Below are 22,432 nucleotides of genomic sequence, written 5' to 3' on the forward strand. Positions count from 1 at the left end.
CCCCCCCTCCCCCCCAGAACAGCCTCAATTCGTCAGGGAGTTGACTCTACAAGGTGTCGAAACCGTTCCACAGTGATGCTGGCCCATGTTGACACCCACAGGTGGTGGACCATTCTTCATACACAAGGGAAACTGTTGAGCGTGAAAAACCCAGCAGCGTTGCAGTTCTTGACACACTAAAACCGGTGCTTCTGTCACCTACTACCATAAACGGTCTCCTCCCGTTAATATACAATGATTAAAGTGGATTTAACAAGTGAAATCAATAAGGGAGCATAACTTTCACTTGGATTCACCCGGTCAGCCTATGTCGTGGAAAGAGCAGGTGTTCTTAATGTATTGTACACTCAGTGTAAATACAGAATACACACACACAGGCTGGCTGGTGGGTGAACTAAATAACATTACACACAGTATTCATTTTTTTAAGGATACAAAAACATGTTTTTTTATCCACATTAGGGACAAGGAGATGTATGCCAAAAACGTATCTAATTACTAAGTCAAATGTTATTTGCCACATGCTTTGTAAAAAACAGGTGTACTAACAGTGAAATGCTTACTTACGGGTCCTTTTCCAACAATGCAGAGCTAAAGATATATCGATTTTAAAATATATATAGATAGAGACACAAGGAATAACTACACAGTGAATAACAGGTAAAAAAATAACATGGCTATGTACTTGGAGTACTAGTACCGAGTCGATGTGCAAGGGTGCGAGGTAGTTGAGTTAGCTATGTACATATAGTAGGGGTAAAATGACTAGTGTGTGTGTCTGTGTGTGTGAGTTTCATATCAGAGAGAGACACTGGAGGAGGGAGAGAGAGCATAACAATTCATTTCCAATCCTTCACTGAGAGCAGATGAGATGTTGAGTGGATCAGACAAGTTCTTGTCCTAGTTTTGTTATATATTAAAGTCTGATGATTTGGTGAGTGAGGGTGTTATTTTATCCATTCAAGCACTGCCCAGTTCTGGGCTCTTCAACAAAACATAGATCTGCTTGTCTACCCTCACCCTCCTAAAAACTTAACCACAGGCAAGCAATCCATCGCTCTGCACAGAGAGAGTGCATAATTATGGCCATTGTTGAAGCGGCTTCGCCCCGATGGTTCATGGCAACCGAGAGGGAAGTTGTTGAGCCCGGCCTCAGAGAAGTCATTCAGCATTATGTACGGTAATTACACAGCTAGCCAGTGCTAGAGAATGCCACAGGCTGGTTTTGTTTCAGCGCTTTCGGAGAAGAAAAAAAACAATTCTCTCTCTCGGCATATCATAACTACGGGTCCAAAACAATTTTATTCTTGTGGAATATGGCTTGAACAAGAAGGCTTTGAGTGTATGACATGAAAGTGCCATATATTTTATAATCAGATAGGCTTTTCATAAATGACATATCACATAGTTGTTTTTCTCTGAGAAATTGTTGTGTACTTCAAGGAGTAGTCATATTCATTTCAGGGTTAGTCTAATTCACTCTTACCAGTACCTCAGGTGACATGCCCTGATTTGCCTTTGCGGAATCCATCCTTCGTGGCTATTCTTCATATTCCCACTAGATGGAGGTAGAGAACTGTGATGCATGTGATGCATTTTCTTGGTCTACTTCCATGGTCAGTTTGAACCGAAATCTATTCCGTTTCCAATATATGTTGTCTCACAATCTCTAGATGAAATCTGTCAATGGGTCAAATCTGTAACTGCTTTGAGAGTGAATTGAAGGCAACACAGATGTTGTGAGAATATCAAATAATAAAACAGAAACAAATGTATTTGGCCGTTTGATTCAAAAGACAGCTCAAATTGAATGTAGGCTTACCCTTACACACAAAGGTCACGTGCCATTACTGTGATGTATGTCACTCACCGCCATATTTTAAGGATCTAAGGATTTAAGGAGCCTGAGCCTCCCATGTGACACATCAACAAAGAACAAGCGGAGGAACACAGTAACATGGCCAGATAAAAGATGAACACACAGTTATCGTCATTGTTGGCATCCTAACCATCACTCTGGAAACATGGTGGCAAATCACCGGCGCCCCAGAAATAGTGTTCATCTAGCTCTTTGAGCGACAACAGATCAGAAGGGGATCCTAATGTTGATATGGTTACAGTTACGCAGGCCATCGGGATCAGGGTTGAAAGCTGAAGAAATGCTCATTATCCATACTATAAATAGTCTTACTTCATATCCCACCAGCGGTTGGGGCTGTTTAAATCACGGTTGAAATCTGTCTCTGAGAACGCTGGCATACTTAAGGAATAGCACTGCTGATCGCTAATGGCCATAACAAGTTCTCAAAACGTATGTTGAGGATGACTGGATTCCAATTACTGTAATGTAAAGACTTGCTTGGACAGCAGTTTTTTTCTGTATGGTATTAGCCTATACTGCTTTATGTCCAGAGAGAATGGAGTTCATATAATTTGACTATAATATACTGGAAGGGAAAGAAGGAGGTGTTAGGTAATTAAGGACTATGTCTACTTTTAATGAGCGTTGGTCGTCTCTCCTTCCCCGTTCCAGCTCTGTGATCGGTGAAGCGCTGGGCCCAGATGCCACCTGTGATTCCACGCCATATCCTGGCTGTGCCAAGAAGGCAGACCTGGCAGCCCTGGCTGGCACCACAAAGTGCTTTGTTGACACTACGCCCATCCTTGCAGATGGCATATACATTTAGATTTGAGTCATTTAGCAGATGCTCTTACTGTTACAGTTAGTGCATTCATCTTAAGATACATATAGGTGAGACAACCACATATCACAGTTGTAGTAAGTCCATTTTTCCTCAATAAAGTAGATATCAGCAAAGTGTGTGTGTGTGTGTGTGTGTGTGTGTGGAGGGGGTAAGACTGAGATGTCTTTTTTAAGATACTCTTTGAAGAGGTAGGGTTTACGTTGTTTTTGGAAGATGGGCAGGAACTCTGCTATCCTAACGTTAGGGGGATTCTCATTCCACCATTGGGGGGCCAGGACATAGAAAAGCTTTGGCTGCCTAGCTGGCCGAAGTCATATAATACCCTATGAAATATTAGTTATAGAACTTGTTGCTATGTTATCATCACTATCTATCGACAGACAGATAGATAGATAGATAGATAGATAGATAGATAGATAGATAGATAGATAGATAGATAGATAGATAGATAGATAGATAGATAGATAGATAGATAGATAGATAGATAGATAGATAGATAGATAGATAGATAGATAGATAGATAGATAGATAGATAGGTAGGTAGGTAGGTAGGCAGGCAGGCAGGCAGGCAGGCAGGCAGGTAGGTAGGTAGGAAGGTAGGTAGGTAGGTAGGTAGGTAGGTAGGTAGGTAGGTAGGTAGGTAGGTAGGTAGGTAGATAGATAGATAGATTGAATGGAGCCGGTTTCCCACTGAGATGCTGACAGCCTTCCATGTACTCTCTCTGTGCAAATCCCCCTTGATAGGTTTTATGTAGCCTAATGTTGTTACGTGATCCCTGGAGGAAGCTCACAGCTAATCATGACCCCTACTTTGTGACATTCTGTAGGCTCAGCCCTAATTTATGTGCTCTCTGCCACCTCTGGCCGAACAGCAAATGGACCAAGACAATACCCAAGGATCAGTCAGCCCTTCCCCCATCAAGGGATCAAAATGTATCAATTCAATTCAAGGGGCTTTATTGGCATGGGAAACATATGTTGACATTGCCAAAGCAAGTGAGGTAGATAAGTATCTCTCTCTACGGTATTCAGAGGACTGGTCACTGGAATGTGTGACAGAATAACGACACGGTATCCATCTCTGGTATCTTTCTGAAACTTGTCCCCTGAGGAGGACTCTGATGCCATCTATATGGATGTATGGTCTCTGTGGTAACTTGTGTCTGTACAGGCTGAACTCTAAATGATTCGATGTAAAGGGGTTGTATTGGTCTTGTTTCCATCGGTCTCGTCCCACACACAAGCATTTAGATGCGGTGACACCCTGTGGAGATTTGGCCTGGGTGATCAAGTTACTGTAAACTTGGCATAGTTTGATCGGTCAATGGTGGGTTTTTTTTTTTTGCTTGAAGAAGTTACACCTTCAGCTGTTATAAATGGAATGAAGGTCTGTTTTTCTCTCTACTATCCTGCATCCTGTCCATTGGAGAACAGTTGTATGATATTTGCTTATTTCCTAGGCGTCTAGGCATCTCTTTGTTTTGTCTTGTAAGTTAACTTCGGGATATATGTGCCTAGAATTGTTCTTTGTTAATGTCTGTATCTCCATGCCTTGTATGTGAATCCATTCATTTGACCAAGTTATGAAATAATGCTTTCTTTGGTAATCGCTTCTCATGACCATTCCTTGGTCTTAGTCAGCAAAACGCATAATACTTGATTGCACATGGTTTTCCTATAATGTTAAATGGAGTCAGATATACCTTTTAATAGACTGTGTCCATTAATTGCATAGTCTTATTACGGGTCACATGTGAGGTATAACAGGTGAGCTCCAAACGTTTTGGGGCAGTGACACATTTTTGTTTTTGTTTTGGGGGGGTATGATATTTCTGCCCCTGTAACTTTCTCACTCATCGTTATTCAGGATTCGTTCAGGATTATCCACAATCATGGAAGCATTCACATTCATGTTGAAGTGTTTTTCTAAACGGCTGTTACTTCTAAGGATGAAAACACCCTCAAAAATTAAAGCGGACAGTCTCTACACTTTAACCTCATAGTCATTGTATCATTTCAAATCCAAAATGCTGGACTACAGAGCCGAAACAACAAAACATTTGTCACTGTCTCAATCATTTTGGAGCTCATAGATTATAAATATTACCCCCATTACCATTATTCCATTGCTGGTTTTACAAGATTGCCTTTACAGTTTATGAATCCAATATGTTTTTGAGGAGCTGGAGGTAACTATCAGCCTGTATTAGACCCTGGATAGGCTGGAATTAAGCCTGTGAGTGGTTAACCAGGAGCTTTGCGCTGTGTGTGTGTATGTGTGTGCCCGTGGGTGTGTGCACGCATGTGTGTCTGTGTGTGTCTGTGCGTGTTGGTGTGTGTGAACAGCATAGTATTAAGCAGTCATTACATAGTAAAGTAATTAGGGAGTATGGGCTTTGTGCTCCTGTGTGATTCCTGCGTCATTATTCAGAGAATACCATTCTTCCACTGAGGCTTAGATCTGTGTTGAATTGTTAGTCTGATAGACTCATTCTGGCACATGGCAAATCGACAGACAAAACAACACATGATCAAGAGAAAACATATACAAGTGTTAAAAAAATATTAAAAAAATATTACAGCATTGAGACTGAAACTTGTGCTCATACCCTAAGGTGTTAATTTATACGTTTTAATGTGATTGTATAATAACTGCCTATACGACGCTAAGATTACACATATTATTACAGCATATGAAATTATACTGTGTGTGCATGCGTGCATGCGTGCATGAATACTTGTGTGTATGTGTGCGTGTGCGTGTGAGAGCGAGAGGGAGAGGGAGAGAGAGAAAGAGAACAATAGAGCCTGTTTCGATGAACAATAAGTGAAAGAATGAAAGAGAGAAAGAAAGAAAGATCGTAGGAGGTGAATATACACACAGGTGTGCTCAAGTGAAATGGAAGCAGGCCAGAATGTGTTGTGGGGGCCCCTGTGTACTCAAACCTCTGTGTGTGCTGGCAATGATGGATACCACCCTGCATACCACTGCTGGCTTACTTCTGAAGCTAAGCAGGGTTGGTCCTGATCAGTTCCTGGATGGGAGACTAGATGCTGCTGGAAGTGGTGTTGGAGGGCCAGTAGGAGGCACTCTTTCCTCTGGTCTAAAAAAAAACCAGCCCAATCCCCCATGGCAGTGATTGGGGACACTGCCCTGTGGGTGGGAAGTTAAACGGGTGTCCTGACTCTCTGAGGTCATTAAAGATCCCATGGCACTTATTGTAAGAGTTGGGGTGTTAACCCTGGTGTCCTGGCTAAATTCCCAATCTGGCCCTCAAACCATCATGGTCACCTAATAATCCCCAGTTTACAATTGGCTCATTCATCCCCCTTCTCCCCTGTAACTATTCCCCATGTTGTGTTCTCAGTCAATTTACCGGGTAAAATAACAGATAAATAAATAAATGTGAACTGAATACACCACTGTCAACCCGGAGAAGGGCCACAGAACCAAGTGTCTCTCAGTGAAAATAATGCTGATGTCATTTGCCTGCAGGCCAAATTATGTCTCCGCAGAGGAAACTATGTTCATAAATAGCGATGCTACCATAGCAACGAGTAAACATGTTCTATAACGGTTGAGCCGGCCCAGGCTTATGATTTGCGCAACTTTGTAACCTATGTTTGGGACCAATGCGTGGCAGTGGCTGTGTGAGAAGCCGAGCCTCTATCTCTCGCAGGACTAGAATGAGATTCACGTTCTATGATCTCTCTCTCTCCCTCTCTGCTCTGATAGACCTCAGCCTGCAGCTCTCACCTCTCCAGAGTTGCACTTCATCATATATTTCCTTATAGCAGGGGTTCCCAAACTTTGCCAGCATTGAGGAACAAAGAAAATGTTGGAGTTTTAAAGCTCGTTTTCTTGCAATTCTATACATTGTGCCACGTCTAACTTGTATTCATGTGATATTTCAGTGACAAAAAAAATACAACAATACTATGGGCTAAAATGTTGCTGGACCCCAGGAAGAGTAGCTGCTGCCTTGCCAGCAGCTGATGGGGATCCTTAATAAATACAAATACAAATAAAACATATTTGGCTGACATGGGCAAGTTGATCTGGACATTTCTGACAAGTTATAAGTAGATCTCGAAGGTGATGATGCACTACCCAATTTCGAAATTGCACCTTGCGCATTCTACTATTACAACTTTCAAGAGTACATTCAGGCTGTATCACCACCGGCGGTGATTGGGAGTCCCATAGTTCGACGCACAATTGGCCCAGCGTCGTCCCGTGTTTGGCCGGTGTAGGCTGTCATTATAAATACGAATTTGTTCTTAACTGACTTGCCTAGTTAAATAAAGGTTACATTTCAAACATTTTGTTTCGGTACCTCCCGGTACCTCCCGATCTACAAATTATGTACTGCGTATTAGACCCTGTCCAAATCAAGTTTGATCCTGAATTAAATAGGCAGCCTATAGCCTATGTTTGTAGTAAGTCTATATGCATCCTAGTTTTATTGTAGTCTCACGTGTGCTTCTTGAAACGATATACGTGTCTGGGTGGCAGCAGAGAGCTCCAAGTGATGCTCCAAATTCGTCACAGACAGAACCGCTAGCTGGGCGGAGAAATAAACCTCGGGAGCACACTGCCACTGTTCCTACCACTTCAAACCGCGCCGGGGAGAGAGTCGCCTAATGCAAGATAAGTAGAAGAGGGGCAAAAACCTCAACGAAAGTCATTTTAAAACCGGGGAAACATCATCACAACGTGTTACAACTTGCAGTTCCTGTCTTTCTACGCTGCTGCATCCGGGTTATTCGGGATTGCTACAGTGTATTTGTTTGCAGTTGTGAGACAAATTTCAACTTCTACCTCTTCTGATAGGGGTTTCGTTTCTGTTTTCTGTAGTTGTCAAAGCGGAATGAATGACAAAGACAAAGGCTGATGTTCATTCGCCAACTCACTTTGTCTCGCCCAAGGAAAGGAGACACAGGCACAAAATGGAAAGCGGGACGGAGAACGCCAACGGCGGGCAGGCGCAGCCCCAACAACAGCACCAGTTCGAGCAACAGCCCGTAGTGCAGTCCATCCAAGTGAACGAGAAGAAAAAGATCAACCGGGCTCCGTCACCCGCTAGACCCAAGGATGTGCCTGGATGGTCCCTCACCAAGATCCGGGGAGGCATCGGTACACCAACACTGAGCGTTAAACCAGGATCCATACATTTAGGCAGCCGGGTGTCCAGGCGTAGTCCAGGTAGCGGAAAAGAGACCAAATCAGAGAAAGGAAAACTGCCCGGGAAATCCACACTATCGGTTGCCAGTGCCCAGAAGAGCGGCAGTAAATCGATGAAAGGTGGTCGGAAGAAGGTGGCGGATGCAAGCAACGCCTCGGACGACCTGAGCAAAGACTCTGGTTGCGCCGCGGGCAAGCTGTCGTCAACGGATAGCAGTTCTGAGATCTCCGATTGCGCCTCGGAGGAGAATAAACTCTCCACCGAAGCTCTGAGTAGTGACACCGAATCCAGCAGCCGAGGCGGGGGGGCTGAGGGCGAGAAACCGAGCAGGGACTGCGGAGATGGACCACCGGATAGGGGTACTCGTGGTGACCATCATGCCAAGACCCCCGTAGATAAGGACCGACTCTCCTTTGGAGTGGAGACCGGGGAGGGGAGCATTTCTCCGGGGGATGAACGATCTCTCACCTCGTTCGACAGCCGGGTGCCTGCCAGCACTTCCCTGGCTTTCTCCGACCTGACAGAAGAGTTCATGGATGGCATGCATGAAGAATTTGTCAGGGAAATCGAGGAACTGAGATCAGAAAACGATTACCTAAAAGTAAGCATATTTTTCCAGATTTGCTACAGACATTCCTTCTTCTGTTTGCTCTCATTTGTGAAAGTGAAAAGGTTTTGTTTTTTAAAACATTATTAAAAAAAGCTCTCCAATAACAGTTCTATAAGAGATGGTTCCGGAGAAACTATTTTAATTGGATCAACAAAATCAAAACCTAATATATTTATGCATAATCACTGTTCTGCTCTTCGGGAGAAAAGCAGGGCAATCCATGCAAACCCAAACTGGCCACAAAGCCAACAACATCTTGAGTGCATAATTGATTACTCCCTCCTCCCTCTTGTCAAAAGCAACAACAAAATACCACCCTTTGAAGGCACCGAGACTTCAGGGTTGGTCAGTGTTATTTCGGGAATTCATGATCAATGTTACCTCAGCTGTTGTGTTCACAGCTCATGATGGTCAGGTGGTGAATGCCCAAAACATCAGAGGTCGTCAGACATGCAGCTGGTTGTAGTGCGCCCATCCATTAGGCGCCGGAGGAGTACATCTAAACTAATTGTATTTTGTTAAACAATATTATCAAGGCCGTGGGGCTTTACACGTAGGCCGTCATTGTATATAAGAATTGGTTTTAACTGACTTGCCTAGTTAAATAAAGGTTCAATCAAATAATAACATTTTTTTTAAAGAATTGACATGCGTCACAGACACGGCCTCAGTCAGAGGGGTTCACTAATACGTTGGATTATCCTACAGGTTTGCGCAACATAACGCTTTATCCAAACAACTTCTAGGCTACTATTAGCACATTTTATTTCATATTTAACTGGTCTGGGACAGCAATATTAAGATGATTATGGTGTACATGGGCCTAATAGACTACTAGCCTATTTGGTGGCCTTCTAAAATGGCCCTTCAAAAGAAGGCAGATTACTAGGACAGTCCACTGTGCATGCATGTGTAATACACACTTCCCCACCAATAACACTTTTTGGTTCATTTCAGACCATAATCATCAAATCAATCTTACTGGTTAATTACCATAAACAGGCATGAGGTGCCACATCTTTTTCTTAAGTCTAATTATGAGTTTTTTTAAAATCAGGTCATTCGTGCAGCCAGAGTAGTCCTAGAGCGCGACAACTTTATTTATTTATCCCGTGCTTTCTCTCGCCTGTCTTCGGCACGCCTGTCTGACTAGTACAGCTGTTTGCTGGGGGTAGCCTGCGTCGTGCAGATGCTGCAGTCGAGAGCGCCCACTGTCCTCACTCACTCCACACACCATTGTTTATACTGGGGCCGCACCACGTGACGCGCTCTGCAGTGAGTGACCCACATTCCCCCTGGCAGCCCTCTCGGCATATTAGCAATGCGATAAAAGACTTGTATTTACTACTACACACTTCTCCCACCACCGCCCTTATAAATACTCGATCTGCCTTATTACTGCGCCTCTGTCAGGGGGGTTGTAAGGATTTGGGCTAATGCCTCTTCAACCGTGTTATTATGTAAGTAGTAGTAGGGAATTCTAGGAAGGCTTTTTGGGGTTTGATTTAAATCATACATTGCCATTGTTATTATACACCTTTCTATCAGGTGGGCAAGGTTCAGTTCTGTATTAATCTGTGTTCTGCCCTGGTTTGCCCCTGGAGGGGTTATGTAGGCAATGGGGTTGTTAATGCTACAGTCTTACTGCCATGGGCTAAATCAGCATATCTCCCGTGAAAACGAACGTTTACACCTCACACACATGGTGATGGGCTTTATAAAAGAAGACACCTGTACCATGTCAGATATAGAGTTGAAATGTATTCAATTTTGAGTTTGCATCCCAATATTACACGTTATATACATCACAGAAATATAACAAAACCGCTTGACATGGAAACACACGGATTTTCATTCAGATTTTTAAAAATAAATAAAAGTAGATTAATTATGAAATTATGAAAATGATGAATAACATTCCACTCATGAGGCCACTAGGTAATTTGACTGCAGGAAAGGCCTACTGAGTCTGAGATGACGATACACACCCTGCTAAGGATAAACTAATGAAGAGGGTGTTGACGATGACTGGTGATCTGATGCTGAGACAGTCCCTATAAGAATTCTTATACGTAGTCGAATGATGGCACTAGCTCGTCCAGACCATTTCCTACCATTCTCAAACCGTCTTCTCCTCCACCCTTCCCCCGATCCCCCCCCCCCCAGGACGAGATGGAGGAGCTGCGCTCGGAGATGTTGGAGATGAGGGACATGTACATGGAGGAGGATGTGTACCAGCTGCAGGAGCTGAGGCAGCAGTTTGAGCAGGCCAACAAGACCTGCCGCATCCTGCAGTACCGCCTCCGCAAGGCCGAGAGACGCAGCCTCCGCGTGGCCCAGACGGGACAGGTGGACGGGGAGCTCATCCGGACCCTGGAGCAGGACGTCAAGGTGAATCTGGAATGGAGAGCGTGCGCGTGTATGCCTGTCATCGACTTTCGATGGGCAGCCAAGATGATGTGTGTGTGTGTGTCTGTGTGTAAAGGCTATGCCTAAATCGTGTATGTCAGCAACACAAACAGAACTTGACGAGAGACTGAACTTTGGGTAATTGCTAGCATTTAGGTCCTTGCAGATTTTCGTAAACTTAAAAAAAAGGGTGGGGTGTGACATAACAGGTCAAAGGACAAAGGTTACATTTGGCTTTAAATTCATACATTCACACACCATTGATGGGATTTCTTGTTAATGGAGACGTTGCGGGTTGTTGGTCTTCCTACTGAACTGAGGCTGTGGTTACACGTCCCACATTCACAGCCGTCTGTGATCTATTTCCATGTGACAGAAACACAATGTGGCCTTTCTCAGGAGTCGAGGAAGGAGGGAATAGAGGGGAGAGGGTAATGATGTCATCCCCTGAAGGCAGGCCCCGTTCCCGCTCTCCCTCTCTAAAAACGGTCCATTTGTATATCTTTTTCTTTTTTTTAAAGAGAGAAAGAAAGAAACAGGGGGGGGGGGGGGGGTCCCTTCTTTCTGGCCAGGTAATATTGTGCCTCTGTGCCGGCCGTCTGTGCTGACTCTGGGGAATAAGGATTTGGTGTCGCTCCCGAGTTAAGCCCTCAGCAGCCAATCGGGGCGCAGCGGGTGGGCGCAAGAGCTCAACGGGCCGGGGGAAGACAGTCAAAGAAGGCCATTAACACAGGAAACCAAAAACAAACCACAGGGATGTGACCCCGGCTTCCTCGGCCTCCCCTCTCCGTCTCCCTCCGTATTCTTCAACAGCTAGGGCCAGTCACTCAACACATACCTGATTGTTTCTGCTGGCTACCAACTAAAACAGATCAAATTTCTCAGCCCTTTTCCCTCACACTGGGCTTTAAACACTCCCATGCACTCCAGACTCCCTTCAAACGGAGTTCCTCTAACCGTGAGGGCGGCTGTGTTCTCAGATAGTAAGGCTTATTCACGCACCAACCAAGCACCGGGGGAAGGAAATGTGTCTTGACATGTTTGAGAGGATTTGGGCTGTATTCCATGTGATATTTGAGACCTGTCCTGTACCAGCCATTGTAGACATTCTTTTACTTGACAGCAAGAACCTACTACTTTGTGTTTGTGGCACAGCAATGAGTTATTGAACAGTTAGTATGTATTGTGCATTTTAGGTTCATTCAGTAAATACAGGTAGTTTCAACACATTGGGGTCGTTTGGTTCCTTAGACGAAAATAACTGCTTTGTGGTTATGGTCAGTCTTTATTAGTCACACAGTACTCAACCAACGTGATCACATAAAATAGCATACTGTAAGCTGATAGGGCTGTGCCAGTAGGGCTATACTTTAAATTGGCTTAACATAATTATCGCTCTCTCTCCTAAGTCCTTGTTCCCTTGTGACATACACAGTGAGCTGTTCCCACTTCCTGTTGCATCCTGCTCTTCAGCGCTCCGCAGGGGGAGGGGCGTGAATGTGCAATGCGTGCATTTTTCTGCGTGCGAGTACGAGTGTGTGTGTGTGTGTGTGCGTGTGTGTGTGTGGGATATCTGGAGATGGTCGTGGGATTCTCCTGGTCACTTCCTGTCCTTTCTGACCCACTGTCCTAATTCCAGAGCTACGAAACATAGGAAATGGAAAACATTGAGGTCTGCCATGACAATGGAAATGTGCTAAGGGATATACAGTAGATACCAGTATGATATAGAATCAGTCTCTCATTACACTGTCTGGGTCAGTGGATTTTATTCAGGGCAGCTAGCCTTTTCATTCCATAATCATTCCATAAACAACATCTCTCCCAGCCTGGATGTTATGATGCTACTGTCATTGTTTGCTGGGGAAACTTGACTGAGGTATTTTATTTTGAGTCAAAGGCACAGGCTCTCGCACATTGCCTGTGATCTGTGATGGGTTGGGGTGTGAAAGATACCATATCCTTCCCCTCTTAACTTCACATGTATAGGATGAGTGGGCTGAGCCTCTGTGCACTCCTGCATAGCAACAGCCGAGTTGCAGTATGGCGTGATGTGACATATAGGGAAGGAAAGTAGGGGTTGTTGAGATAGGGATACAGAGAGAGAGAGAGAGAGAGAGAGAGAGAGAGAGAGGGTGGATTCCCTCTCTCTCTCCTCTATCTCCCTCTCTCCATCCCTCTCTCAGCAGCAGATAATGGCTGGGCAGCAGTAACAGCAGCATCCTGGAGATACCAATAGAAACCGTCTCCATGTGTCAGCCAGACACGCCCGGATCAGAGAGCCGATTGGCTGGCTCAAGGAGTATCAGGAAGTATTTTTGTCCCTGTGCCTGCTCAGCACGGCACTAGCAGGAGCGTGTGTGGATGCCCCACCATGTGGATTATTCTGTAACCACTAAACAACTGTCGTGCAGGGGTCTGCTCTTTCACTACTAAAGAGCCTTTTATAGATAGACAGAAGGGAAGAAGATTATTATTTTCAGTTTCTAGAGGCTGCAACAGGAAGGATAACAACTAGATGATAGTTACATAAAAGTGCACCAGTTGGCTGAGCCTGTTAGCTGATACTGCAATACTAGTTCCTATCATTAAATGTCTAAGCTAGATGGTAAATACTCAATGCTTTCATAGAGTATGCTCTCCTTTGTAAGCACTTCTTAGCTCATTAAAGTAGAAAATACAATATCTCTCCAAGGTTATGTACAGTAAGGCCTTGGCTATGGGCCCTAGTCAGAAGTAGTGCACTACATAGGGAATATGGGGCCATTTGGGACACAGACGTGGCCGATACTTTACACACTCCCCCCTCCTGTGCGTACTGCCAACATGCAAAACGCTGATGATAAAATCTACAGGGAAGTCATTGTTAAAAGGTGTGTGGAGGAACAGCTGTGACAGTGCTGACAGGCAGGATAAGAAGGGGAACATGGTGCCGCTTCAGCACACACACACACACACACTCCCATGCAGGCACACACATGTGCGCGTGCACACACACAAACACACACCAACGAACCCACCCTCAGAGATGCAAAATATTCTCTATCACACACACACTCACAAAAACATGTGAAAGAGACCCTTTTGATGGGTAAATGGCTCTTTTTAATTTGGTATGCGTGTTCAAGTGCCGGGTGTGGATAGGATCGACGTTAGGAGTCTGAAGGTTGGGACTTGACTATAATGTACCAGTCCTGCAAGACCTTCACTCCTCTCCTCTGTATGCCATTCACGTCCTCTAGCTCTCCAGCTGGAACCCCTCTCGCCAATGCTAAAACCGCTAGTGCAGTGACCCCAGAAATTCTATAGTGGTTGAGGTTAGGGGTTGGAGATGGGAAGCTGATCCTAGATCTGTATCTAGGGGAAACTTCACCCACGGAGTGCTGAAATCCATGTGTTTTACTTTTACATATCAAAGCAGGATATTTGATTGGGAGGCGAAGGCAGCCAAGGCAGTGTATGGAAAGAGGCTGAACAGCAAGAGGGAGGAGGGAATCCTGTAGATGTAGTAAGTTAACAGGCCGTTAATACAGACTGTTGTTTACTGTGAAGGGGCCCGATCGCCATATACCGCCAGTCTAAAAACATAACCTGGAACCCTCCCAGAACGCTAATGAAAGGGAGCATTGATTTGACCATGCAGTCTGTCTCTTTGCATGTACATTTCTACCTTCTAAAGTATGGAGAAGAGAGGGGGAGGGGCATGGGCAGAATGAGAGAAGGAGGGGAAGACCGAAAAAAGAGAAGGTCTGTGTGTGAGAGAGAGAGAGAGAGAGAGAGAGAGAGAGAGAGAGATGAATTTGAGCATGATGGGGAATTGGTCGGTTGGTCCACTCTCAGAGTGGGCAGCACAGAGGGGCATTGTGGTTCCCAGCTGCACATTGGCTCTGGTTATAGGGCCAGAGAGAATACCCCAATTCTGACACACGTGGACGCACTCGCACCCACAAACAAACACACAGACGCACGCACGCACACACATTCAAACACACACACATATACGCACTCGCACCCACAAACAAACACACAGACGCACGCACGCACACACATTCAAACACACACACACATATACGCACACACACACACAAGCCCTGTTTGCGCTGACCCCCTTCCTCCTTTAATGAGATCAGCACTGTACCCCACACAGACGCACGCACGCACGCACATACATTCAAACACACACACACACACATATACGTACACACACACACAGAAGCCCTGTTTGCTCTGACCCCCTTCCTCCTTTAATGAGATCAGCACTGTACCCCACACAGACGCACGCACACACATTCAAACACACACACACACACATATACGCACACACACAGGAGCCCTGTTTGCTCTGACCCCCTTCCCCCTTTAATGAGATCAGCACTGTACCCCACTCCACACTGCACCAAAAGACTCCCATCCCATACAATGATGTTGCAGAGGTAGAAGAATAGAGAGAACATGAAATAATAATCATCATATTGTGCCTTAGATATCATTATGTTATATTACCATTTTGAATGATACAATGCTTTCAAGCACATCAATATGACAATCCACTCAGATGTTTTGGATGTGTTTCCTGTCTATGGTATGAATAGAGCACCCTTGACATGTCACCTCCTTTCATTATAAACAATTAAAACCAGGCAGCTGGGTTTGCATTTGGATTGAACATCCTGTCAGTGCCCTGGTGATATACAGTCAAACAGAAACACACACACACACACAAGTTGTTGTTGGCCCAGCAGAACATCATACGCTCATCTGGATAGTGTCTGTGTTGATCCCCAACTGCATTTAATGCTCTTCCTACCCCTCAGGGGAACCTATATCCAACTTTAAGAAGATCAGCCTTAATAACAGTCTTGTTCTGTAGCAACATGTCAACACATGCTGATATAAGAGCTGGTCTCTGCTCTACTCCACTCCTACCTGTATTAGTGATAATACTGGAACACATTAGTGATAATACTGGAACACATTAGTGATAATACTGGAACACATTGGTGATAATACTGGAACACATTAGTAATAATACTGGACCACGTTAAGGATAATACTGGAACACATTAATGATAATACTGGAACACATTAGTAATAATACTGGAGCACATTGGTGATAATAGTGGAACACATTAGTGATAATACTGGAACACATTAATGATAATACTGGAACACATTAATGATAATACTGGAACACATTAATGATAATACTGGAACACATTGGTGATAATACTGGAACACGTTAATGATAATACTGGAACACATGAATGATAATACTGGAACACATTAATGATAATACTGGAACACATTTGTGATAATACTGGAACACATTAATGATAATACTGGAACACATTAATGATAATACTGGAACACATTGGTGATAATACTGGAACACATTGGTGATAATACTGGAACACATTAGTGATAATACTGGAACACATTAATGATAAGCTACAGTATGGTGTCATTTCTTACTGTGCTGTGAATACACCATCAGCAGAGAGACATATTTTACTCAACCATATACACTGAGTGGACAAAACATTAAGAACACTCTTTCCATGACGTAGACTGACCATCCATATACTTATATGTATGTATTCTCATTCACACCCTTTAGATTTGTGTTATTAGGTAGTTGTTGGGGAATGGTTCGATTACTTGTTAGATATTACTGCACTGTCGGAACTAGAAGCACACGCATTTCGCTACACTCGCATTAACATCTGCTAACTATGTGTATGTGACCAATAACATTTGACTTGAGTTGACCAGGACCAGGTGAAGGCTATGGTCCCTTATTGATGCCACCTGTTAAATGCACTTCCATCAGTGTAGATGAAGGGGAGGAGACAGGTTAAAGAAGGATTTTTAAGCCTTGAGACATGGATTGTGTATGTGTGCCATTCAGAGGGTGAATGGGTCAGACAAAATATTTAAGTGCCTTTAAACAGGGTATGATAGTAAATCCCAGTCGCACCTACGACCAAAGCTACAGTATTTTTCATGCTCAACAGTTTCCTGTGTGTATCAAGAATGGTCCATCACCCAAAGGACATCAACTTGACACAACTGTGGGAAGCATTGGAGTCCGAATGTGCCAGCATCCCTGTGGAACGCATTCAACACCTTGTAGAGCCCATTTCCCGGACGAATTGAGGTTGTTCTGAGGGCAAAAGGGCCTGCTAACATTTTGTACACTCAGTGTGTATATGGTCATACTGGAAACAAATCACAATTTACAAAGGACATTCATAAAGTAATTTAGTGTGACTCTGGACCATGGCATCGTGGATCATGCTTGATCAATGAACCTCTGATGTTGACCCCCCCACCCCTCCCTCATGTCTTCTCTCTCTCTCTCGTCTCCTCCTTTGGACGTCAGGTGGCTAAAGACGTGTCCATCCGGCTGCACACCGAGTTGGACTCTGTGGAGAAGAAGAGGGGTCGCTTGGAGCAGGAGAACGAGGAGATGAGGTTCAGGCTCCAGGAGCTCGAGGTGGCCAAGCAGGTCCTGCAGGCTGAGATGGAGAAGCAACGAGAGGTAAGACGTTAGGTAGGACAAGGCTGGGTGGGGTGGGATTGGGCTGAGCTGGGATTACCATGGTTGGGCCGTGTAGATGGGGCCAGAGAAGTGAGACATGGTGTGGTGTGGCAGGGCTGGGCTTGGTTGGGTTGACCATGGCTGTATCTAGCTGGGCTGAGCTGGACTGGGATTAGCTGGGTTTGGCTGTAGGTTACGCTGTGATAAATAGGCTGAGTTAAGTGGCTGGGTTTAGCTGGGTTTGGCTATAGGTTACGCTGTGTTGAATAAGCTGGGTTAAGTGGCTGGGTTTAGCTGGGTTTGGCTATAGGTTACACTGTGTTGAATAGGCTGGGTTAAGTAGCCAGGGTTAAGTTGGCTAGGTTTAGCTGAGCCGATCTGTTTTTTTGCCTTTCTTCAAGGTTTCATGTCAATTCACCAGGCTTGGAATAAAAACGTGTCCGTTTTCAGTAAATGGAACGTTTGGGACCACATACACGGTCAGACTGAACCACAATTGTATGTTGTCCTATATGTTGTGAAGTGACCGGTTTGAGTTTTATGATAGAGCGTTGTGTTTTTTGTTTGGACTCAAATAGGGACTGGTGACCTTTAAGCCAAATGTTGACATTTGGCCTTTCTTCATTTGGCCTCGCCGCATGTTTACTGGAAAGAGTTGAGTAGAAAACCGTGGGAGGAAGTTGCTTTGTGCATGTCTTTCTATCCCGATAAATGCTCCTGCTAAAAACACTGTTTTGCGATCTACAGATATTGCGTTAGGCTCAGTTATGCTCTAAGGAGAAATCAAATGCCCTCTTCTCTCAGTCTCGGCCCTCCCCCTGTGTTGACTAATCTGGAGTGGACAAAAGGAGGCCCCTTTCTCTCCTGCCGTCCCTTTATGGAGGAGAGGAGAGCAGGGAGGGGGGACTGATGACTGACCGTAGCCTTGGCCCAGCTCTCAGAATGAGGTTTGGGCTGGCTGGCTTGGTGGGTAGCTGGTTGGGTAGCTGGGTGTCTGGCTGGCTGCAATGCTAACTCACTCAGTCACTGCCTGGCTGGCTGGCAGGCTGGTTGGCTAGCTTTGTGCTTGGCGGGCCCTATGCTAAGTGAGGTACCGCTGCTGTGTTGTGCTCGCCCCAATGGAGAGGGAGAATTCTTTGCATCGCTGACACCCTTCCAGATCCAGAACTGTTATGTGTGCCCGCCGATCCCTGGCTTCACCCTGCCCACTCCGTCTCTGTTCCCCGGTCAGTTAGGAATGTCTCCGTCCCTGAGAATCAGGGCTGTGTGTATTAAAGGGGAATAAAAGGCGGTTTGTAAGTAATGAATTTGGTATTCTGTGGCTCCTGTCTGGGAGTGGAAGTGATGCTGCTGCTGCAGTGTTGGGGTAGCTGCCGGGGCCCGGCTATTCCATCGGATTCTGCCCGCTGGACCGTCTGTCTCCTGGGATAGTGGAGGGGCTGCAGATGCTGGCCAGGTAGAGGGAGAAGAGAGGGAGAAGGAAGAGGGGAAAAGAGAAAGCCAATATGGCGTGTTTGCCACGTTTTCCTTCTCCTCTGTTTCAATGCAGACATGTAATAATGGTCCATTTTAATGATTGAATAACAATCCACTCAGAATCTAATTCAACAAACAAAATGTAAAATGACTGGCGGCACATATATTGTCTATTATTTATAAGACGTGGAGAAAATAGGACAGTTTATGTTTCCTCCCTTAGCTTGTGGCAGGCTGTGATGTACTGTGCTCTATGACATCAGACATTCCCCCCCAAAACATTTCAATGTTTTTAACCTCAGTTGTGTTGAAAGATGTGGTCAGTAACATTTGAGTCCATATGTAGGATGGATTAACCACTAACCCTTAGGTTAAACCCAGATTGGCTGTTGACTATTTCTCATATGTCTTCCCAAGACGATCTGTTTAAAACCCGTCGTAGGCTCTCGGCGTTTTGTCATGTAAATGTATTGCGAAGGATCCGCCATCCGCCCCTCTAAACCAATGGAAAATGTTGGGATTAGAAGTAGGCTCACCTATGAGGCTAAGTAAGGACAACTCTCTGAGATTAGATACATTTTTTTTGTGGTTTCGGCTGCCTGTGTCTAGAGCTTTGCCCTCTGTTAACCAGCTACCTTGTTGACAAGAAGTGATTCCACACAAATGGATTAAGGAAAGTGGAATGCTTGTAACACAGACAGAACACTGCTGATGAAGGTATTTCTTTATCCCCTCCATTCCTCACCGCTCCCTGTTCACTCCTCCTCTAATTCCAACTGCATCAATGGGAGTCCATTGCAGCTTTTTTGACCCTCTGAAGGTGATGAGGCTGGATTGGAGGGAGGGATGGAGTGATGCAAGGGGGTTGGGTTGGGTTGAGGTAGGGCGGGGAGGGGGTTGGGTCGGGAGGGGGTTGGGTTGGGTGGTTGGGTTGCAGCTCGAATAGGCGAAATGGGCAGGCAGTCAGGAAAGATAACGCCTTCAAGTGTAAACATCCAGCAGGACATCTCTCCCTCCCTCCTTCTCTCTCTCCCTCTCTCTCTCTCCCTCCTTCTCTCTCTCTCCCTCTCTCTCTCTCTCTCCCTCCTTCTCTCTCTCTCTCTCTCTCCTTCTCTCTCTCCCTCTCTCTCTCTCTCTCCCTCCTTCTCTCTCTCTCCCTCCTTCTCTCTCTCTCCCTCTCTCTCTCTCTCTCCCTCCTTCTCTCTCTCTCTCTCTCCTTCTCTCTCTCCCTCTCTCTCTCTCTCTCTCTCCCTCCTTCTCTCTCTCTCTCTCTCTCCTTCTCTCTCTCCCTCTCTCTCTCTCTCTCCCTCCTTCTCTCTCTCTCTCTCTCCTTCTCTCTCTCCCTCTCTCTCTCTCTCTCCCTCCCTCCTTCTCTCTCTCTTTAGCTTGTTCTCCCTCTGTCTTTATTTTTCTCAATCTCGCCACTTTCATTCCCAGTCGCTTCCTCGCAAGTTCTCTCTCTCTCTCTCTCTCTCTCTCTCTCTCTCTCTTTCTATTCATTTCAATTCAAAGGGGCTTTATTGGCATGGGAAACACATGTTTACATTGCCAAAACAAGTGGAGTGGATAAACAAAAGTGAAATAAAAAAAATATTACACTCACACAAGTTCCAAAAGAATAAAGACATTTCAAATGTCATGTGATGTCTATATACAGTGTTGTAGCGATGTGCAAATAGCTATCTCTCTCTTTATAATACTTTTCCTCTTGGAGGTCATGGGCAGACTGGGCAGTGTTTTATGTTTACTGGTGTGTATTTGTGGGCTTTCATTACCCCAGTGATTTAGTGGGATCGCAGTGGAGACAGCTTAGGGACACAGACCTCTGTAGCAGTCAATCCCAAGGCCTAATGCACTTATTTTGTGTTGCAAACGCCACTCATTACGCCATTACTTATCAAGGAAACACTATATCGAGCCAGCCCCCATTTTATTTATGCCTTCAGGAAGTGCTGTTGTCCCTTTGTTTGTCGGAGGCTGGGAGAAGCATGTCCTTGAGCAGAGAGAGGGGGAGGAGCCTTACAGGCAAAGGGAAAGTCAGTGGAGATGGAGGACATGTGACCGTGAGCTACTTCCTTATCAGTCACATGGTTGTTTCTCCCAATGAATGAATGATTATGCTCTGGGCTTGAGCCATTGATCATTCAGTGCTTTACAACATGCAGAAGAGCTGAGGGGTGTATTCATGTGATGAATACCGCATAAAAAATACTATAGTATACTATACTACTATGGGGCGGCAGATAGCCCAGTGGTTAGAGCGTTGGGCCAGTAACTGAAAGGTTGCTGGATTGAATCCCCCATCTGATCTGTCGTTCTGCCCCTGAACACGGCAGTTAACCCACTGTTCCTAGGTCGTCATTGTAAATAAGAATTTGTTCTTAACTCACTTGCCTAGAAAAATACATAAAAATACTTTAGTATTCACTGTAGTGTTTTTACTGACTTTACTGTAGTCAGCAAAAAACACTACAGTGAATTCTGTATTATTTACTGTAGATTACTGTATAATACTGTATAGTATTTACAGTTAACTATAGTATAAAGACTGTAGTAAAAGACAACTGTAGTAAATACTATTCTAAGGGGTGCGTACTGGCGGCAGAGAAGTCAGACGCAGGAGAGCGTTTCCAAACGGTGCAGTTTAATAACAAACCAAAACATACCGGTAAACAGAACAATCAAATAATGGGCACATAACCTGACGCACACCAGGACAGACGTGCACAAGCACTTACAATAAACAATCACCCACAAGGACATGAGGGGGGAACAGAGGGTTAAATACACAACATGTAATTGATGGGATTGGAACCAGGTGTGATGGAAGACGAGACAAAACCAAAGGAAAATGAAAAGAGGATCAGCGATGGCTGGAAGGTCGGTGACTTGGACGGCCGAACGCCGCCCAAACAAAGAGAGGGACCAACTTTGGCGGAAGTCGTGACAACTATAGTAATTCATGTAGTGTTTTGGCGGACATTACTGTAGTACTTACTATAGTGTTTTGGCGGACATTACTGTAGTACTTACTATAGTGTTTTGGCGGACGTTACTGTAGTGTTTACTATAGTGTTTTGGCGGACATTACTGTAGTGTTTACTATAGTGTTTTGGCAGACATTACTGTAGTACTTACTATAGTGTTTTGGCGGACATTACTGTAGTGTTTACTATAGTGTTTTGGCGGACATTACTGTAGTATTTACTATAGTGTTTTGGCGGACATTACTGTAGTATTTACTATAGTGTTTTGGCGGACATTACTGTAGTGTTTACTATAGTGTTTTGGCGGACATTACTGTAGTGTTTACTATAGTGTTTTGGCGGACATTACTGTAGTGTTTACTATAGTGTTTTGGCGGACATTACTGTAGTATTTACTATAGTGTTTTGGCGGACATTACTGTAGTACTTACTATAGTGTTTTGGCGGACATTACTGTAGTATTTACTATAGTGTTTTGGCGGACATTACTGTAGTATTTACTATAGTGTTTTGGCGGA

The 22,432-nt window shown here is 44.7% G+C and overlaps 1 protein-coding gene across 5 annotated transcripts in view; it reads left to right on the top strand.

Moving 5' to 3' along the window:
• Window positions 1–7,244: 7,244 nt before the first annotated feature.
• LOC115131988 (microtubule cross-linking factor 2-like) overlaps window positions 7,245–22,432 on the top strand; it is a 67,476-nt gene continuing 52,288 nt past the window's right edge. For all 5 annotated transcript variants that reach the window (XM_065020639.1, XM_065020642.1, XM_065020640.1 and 2 more), the window contains exons 1-3: window positions 7,245–8,492; window positions 10,668–10,892; window positions 17,293–17,451. In XM_065020639.1, the coding sequence (XP_064876711.1) occupies window positions 7,581–8,492; window positions 10,668–10,892; window positions 17,293–17,451 (1,296 nt within the window). In that variant the 5' untranslated portion in view covers window positions 7,245–7,580. The remainder of the gene's footprint in view (window positions 8,493–10,667; window positions 10,893–17,292; window positions 17,452–22,432) is intronic.

The sequence above is a fragment of the Oncorhynchus nerka genome, linkage group LG7 (assembly GCF_034236695.1).
Source record: "Oncorhynchus nerka isolate Pitt River linkage group LG7, Oner_Uvic_2.0, whole genome shotgun sequence".
Taxonomy (NCBI): Eukaryota; Metazoa; Chordata; class Actinopteri; order Salmoniformes; family Salmonidae; genus Oncorhynchus; species Oncorhynchus nerka.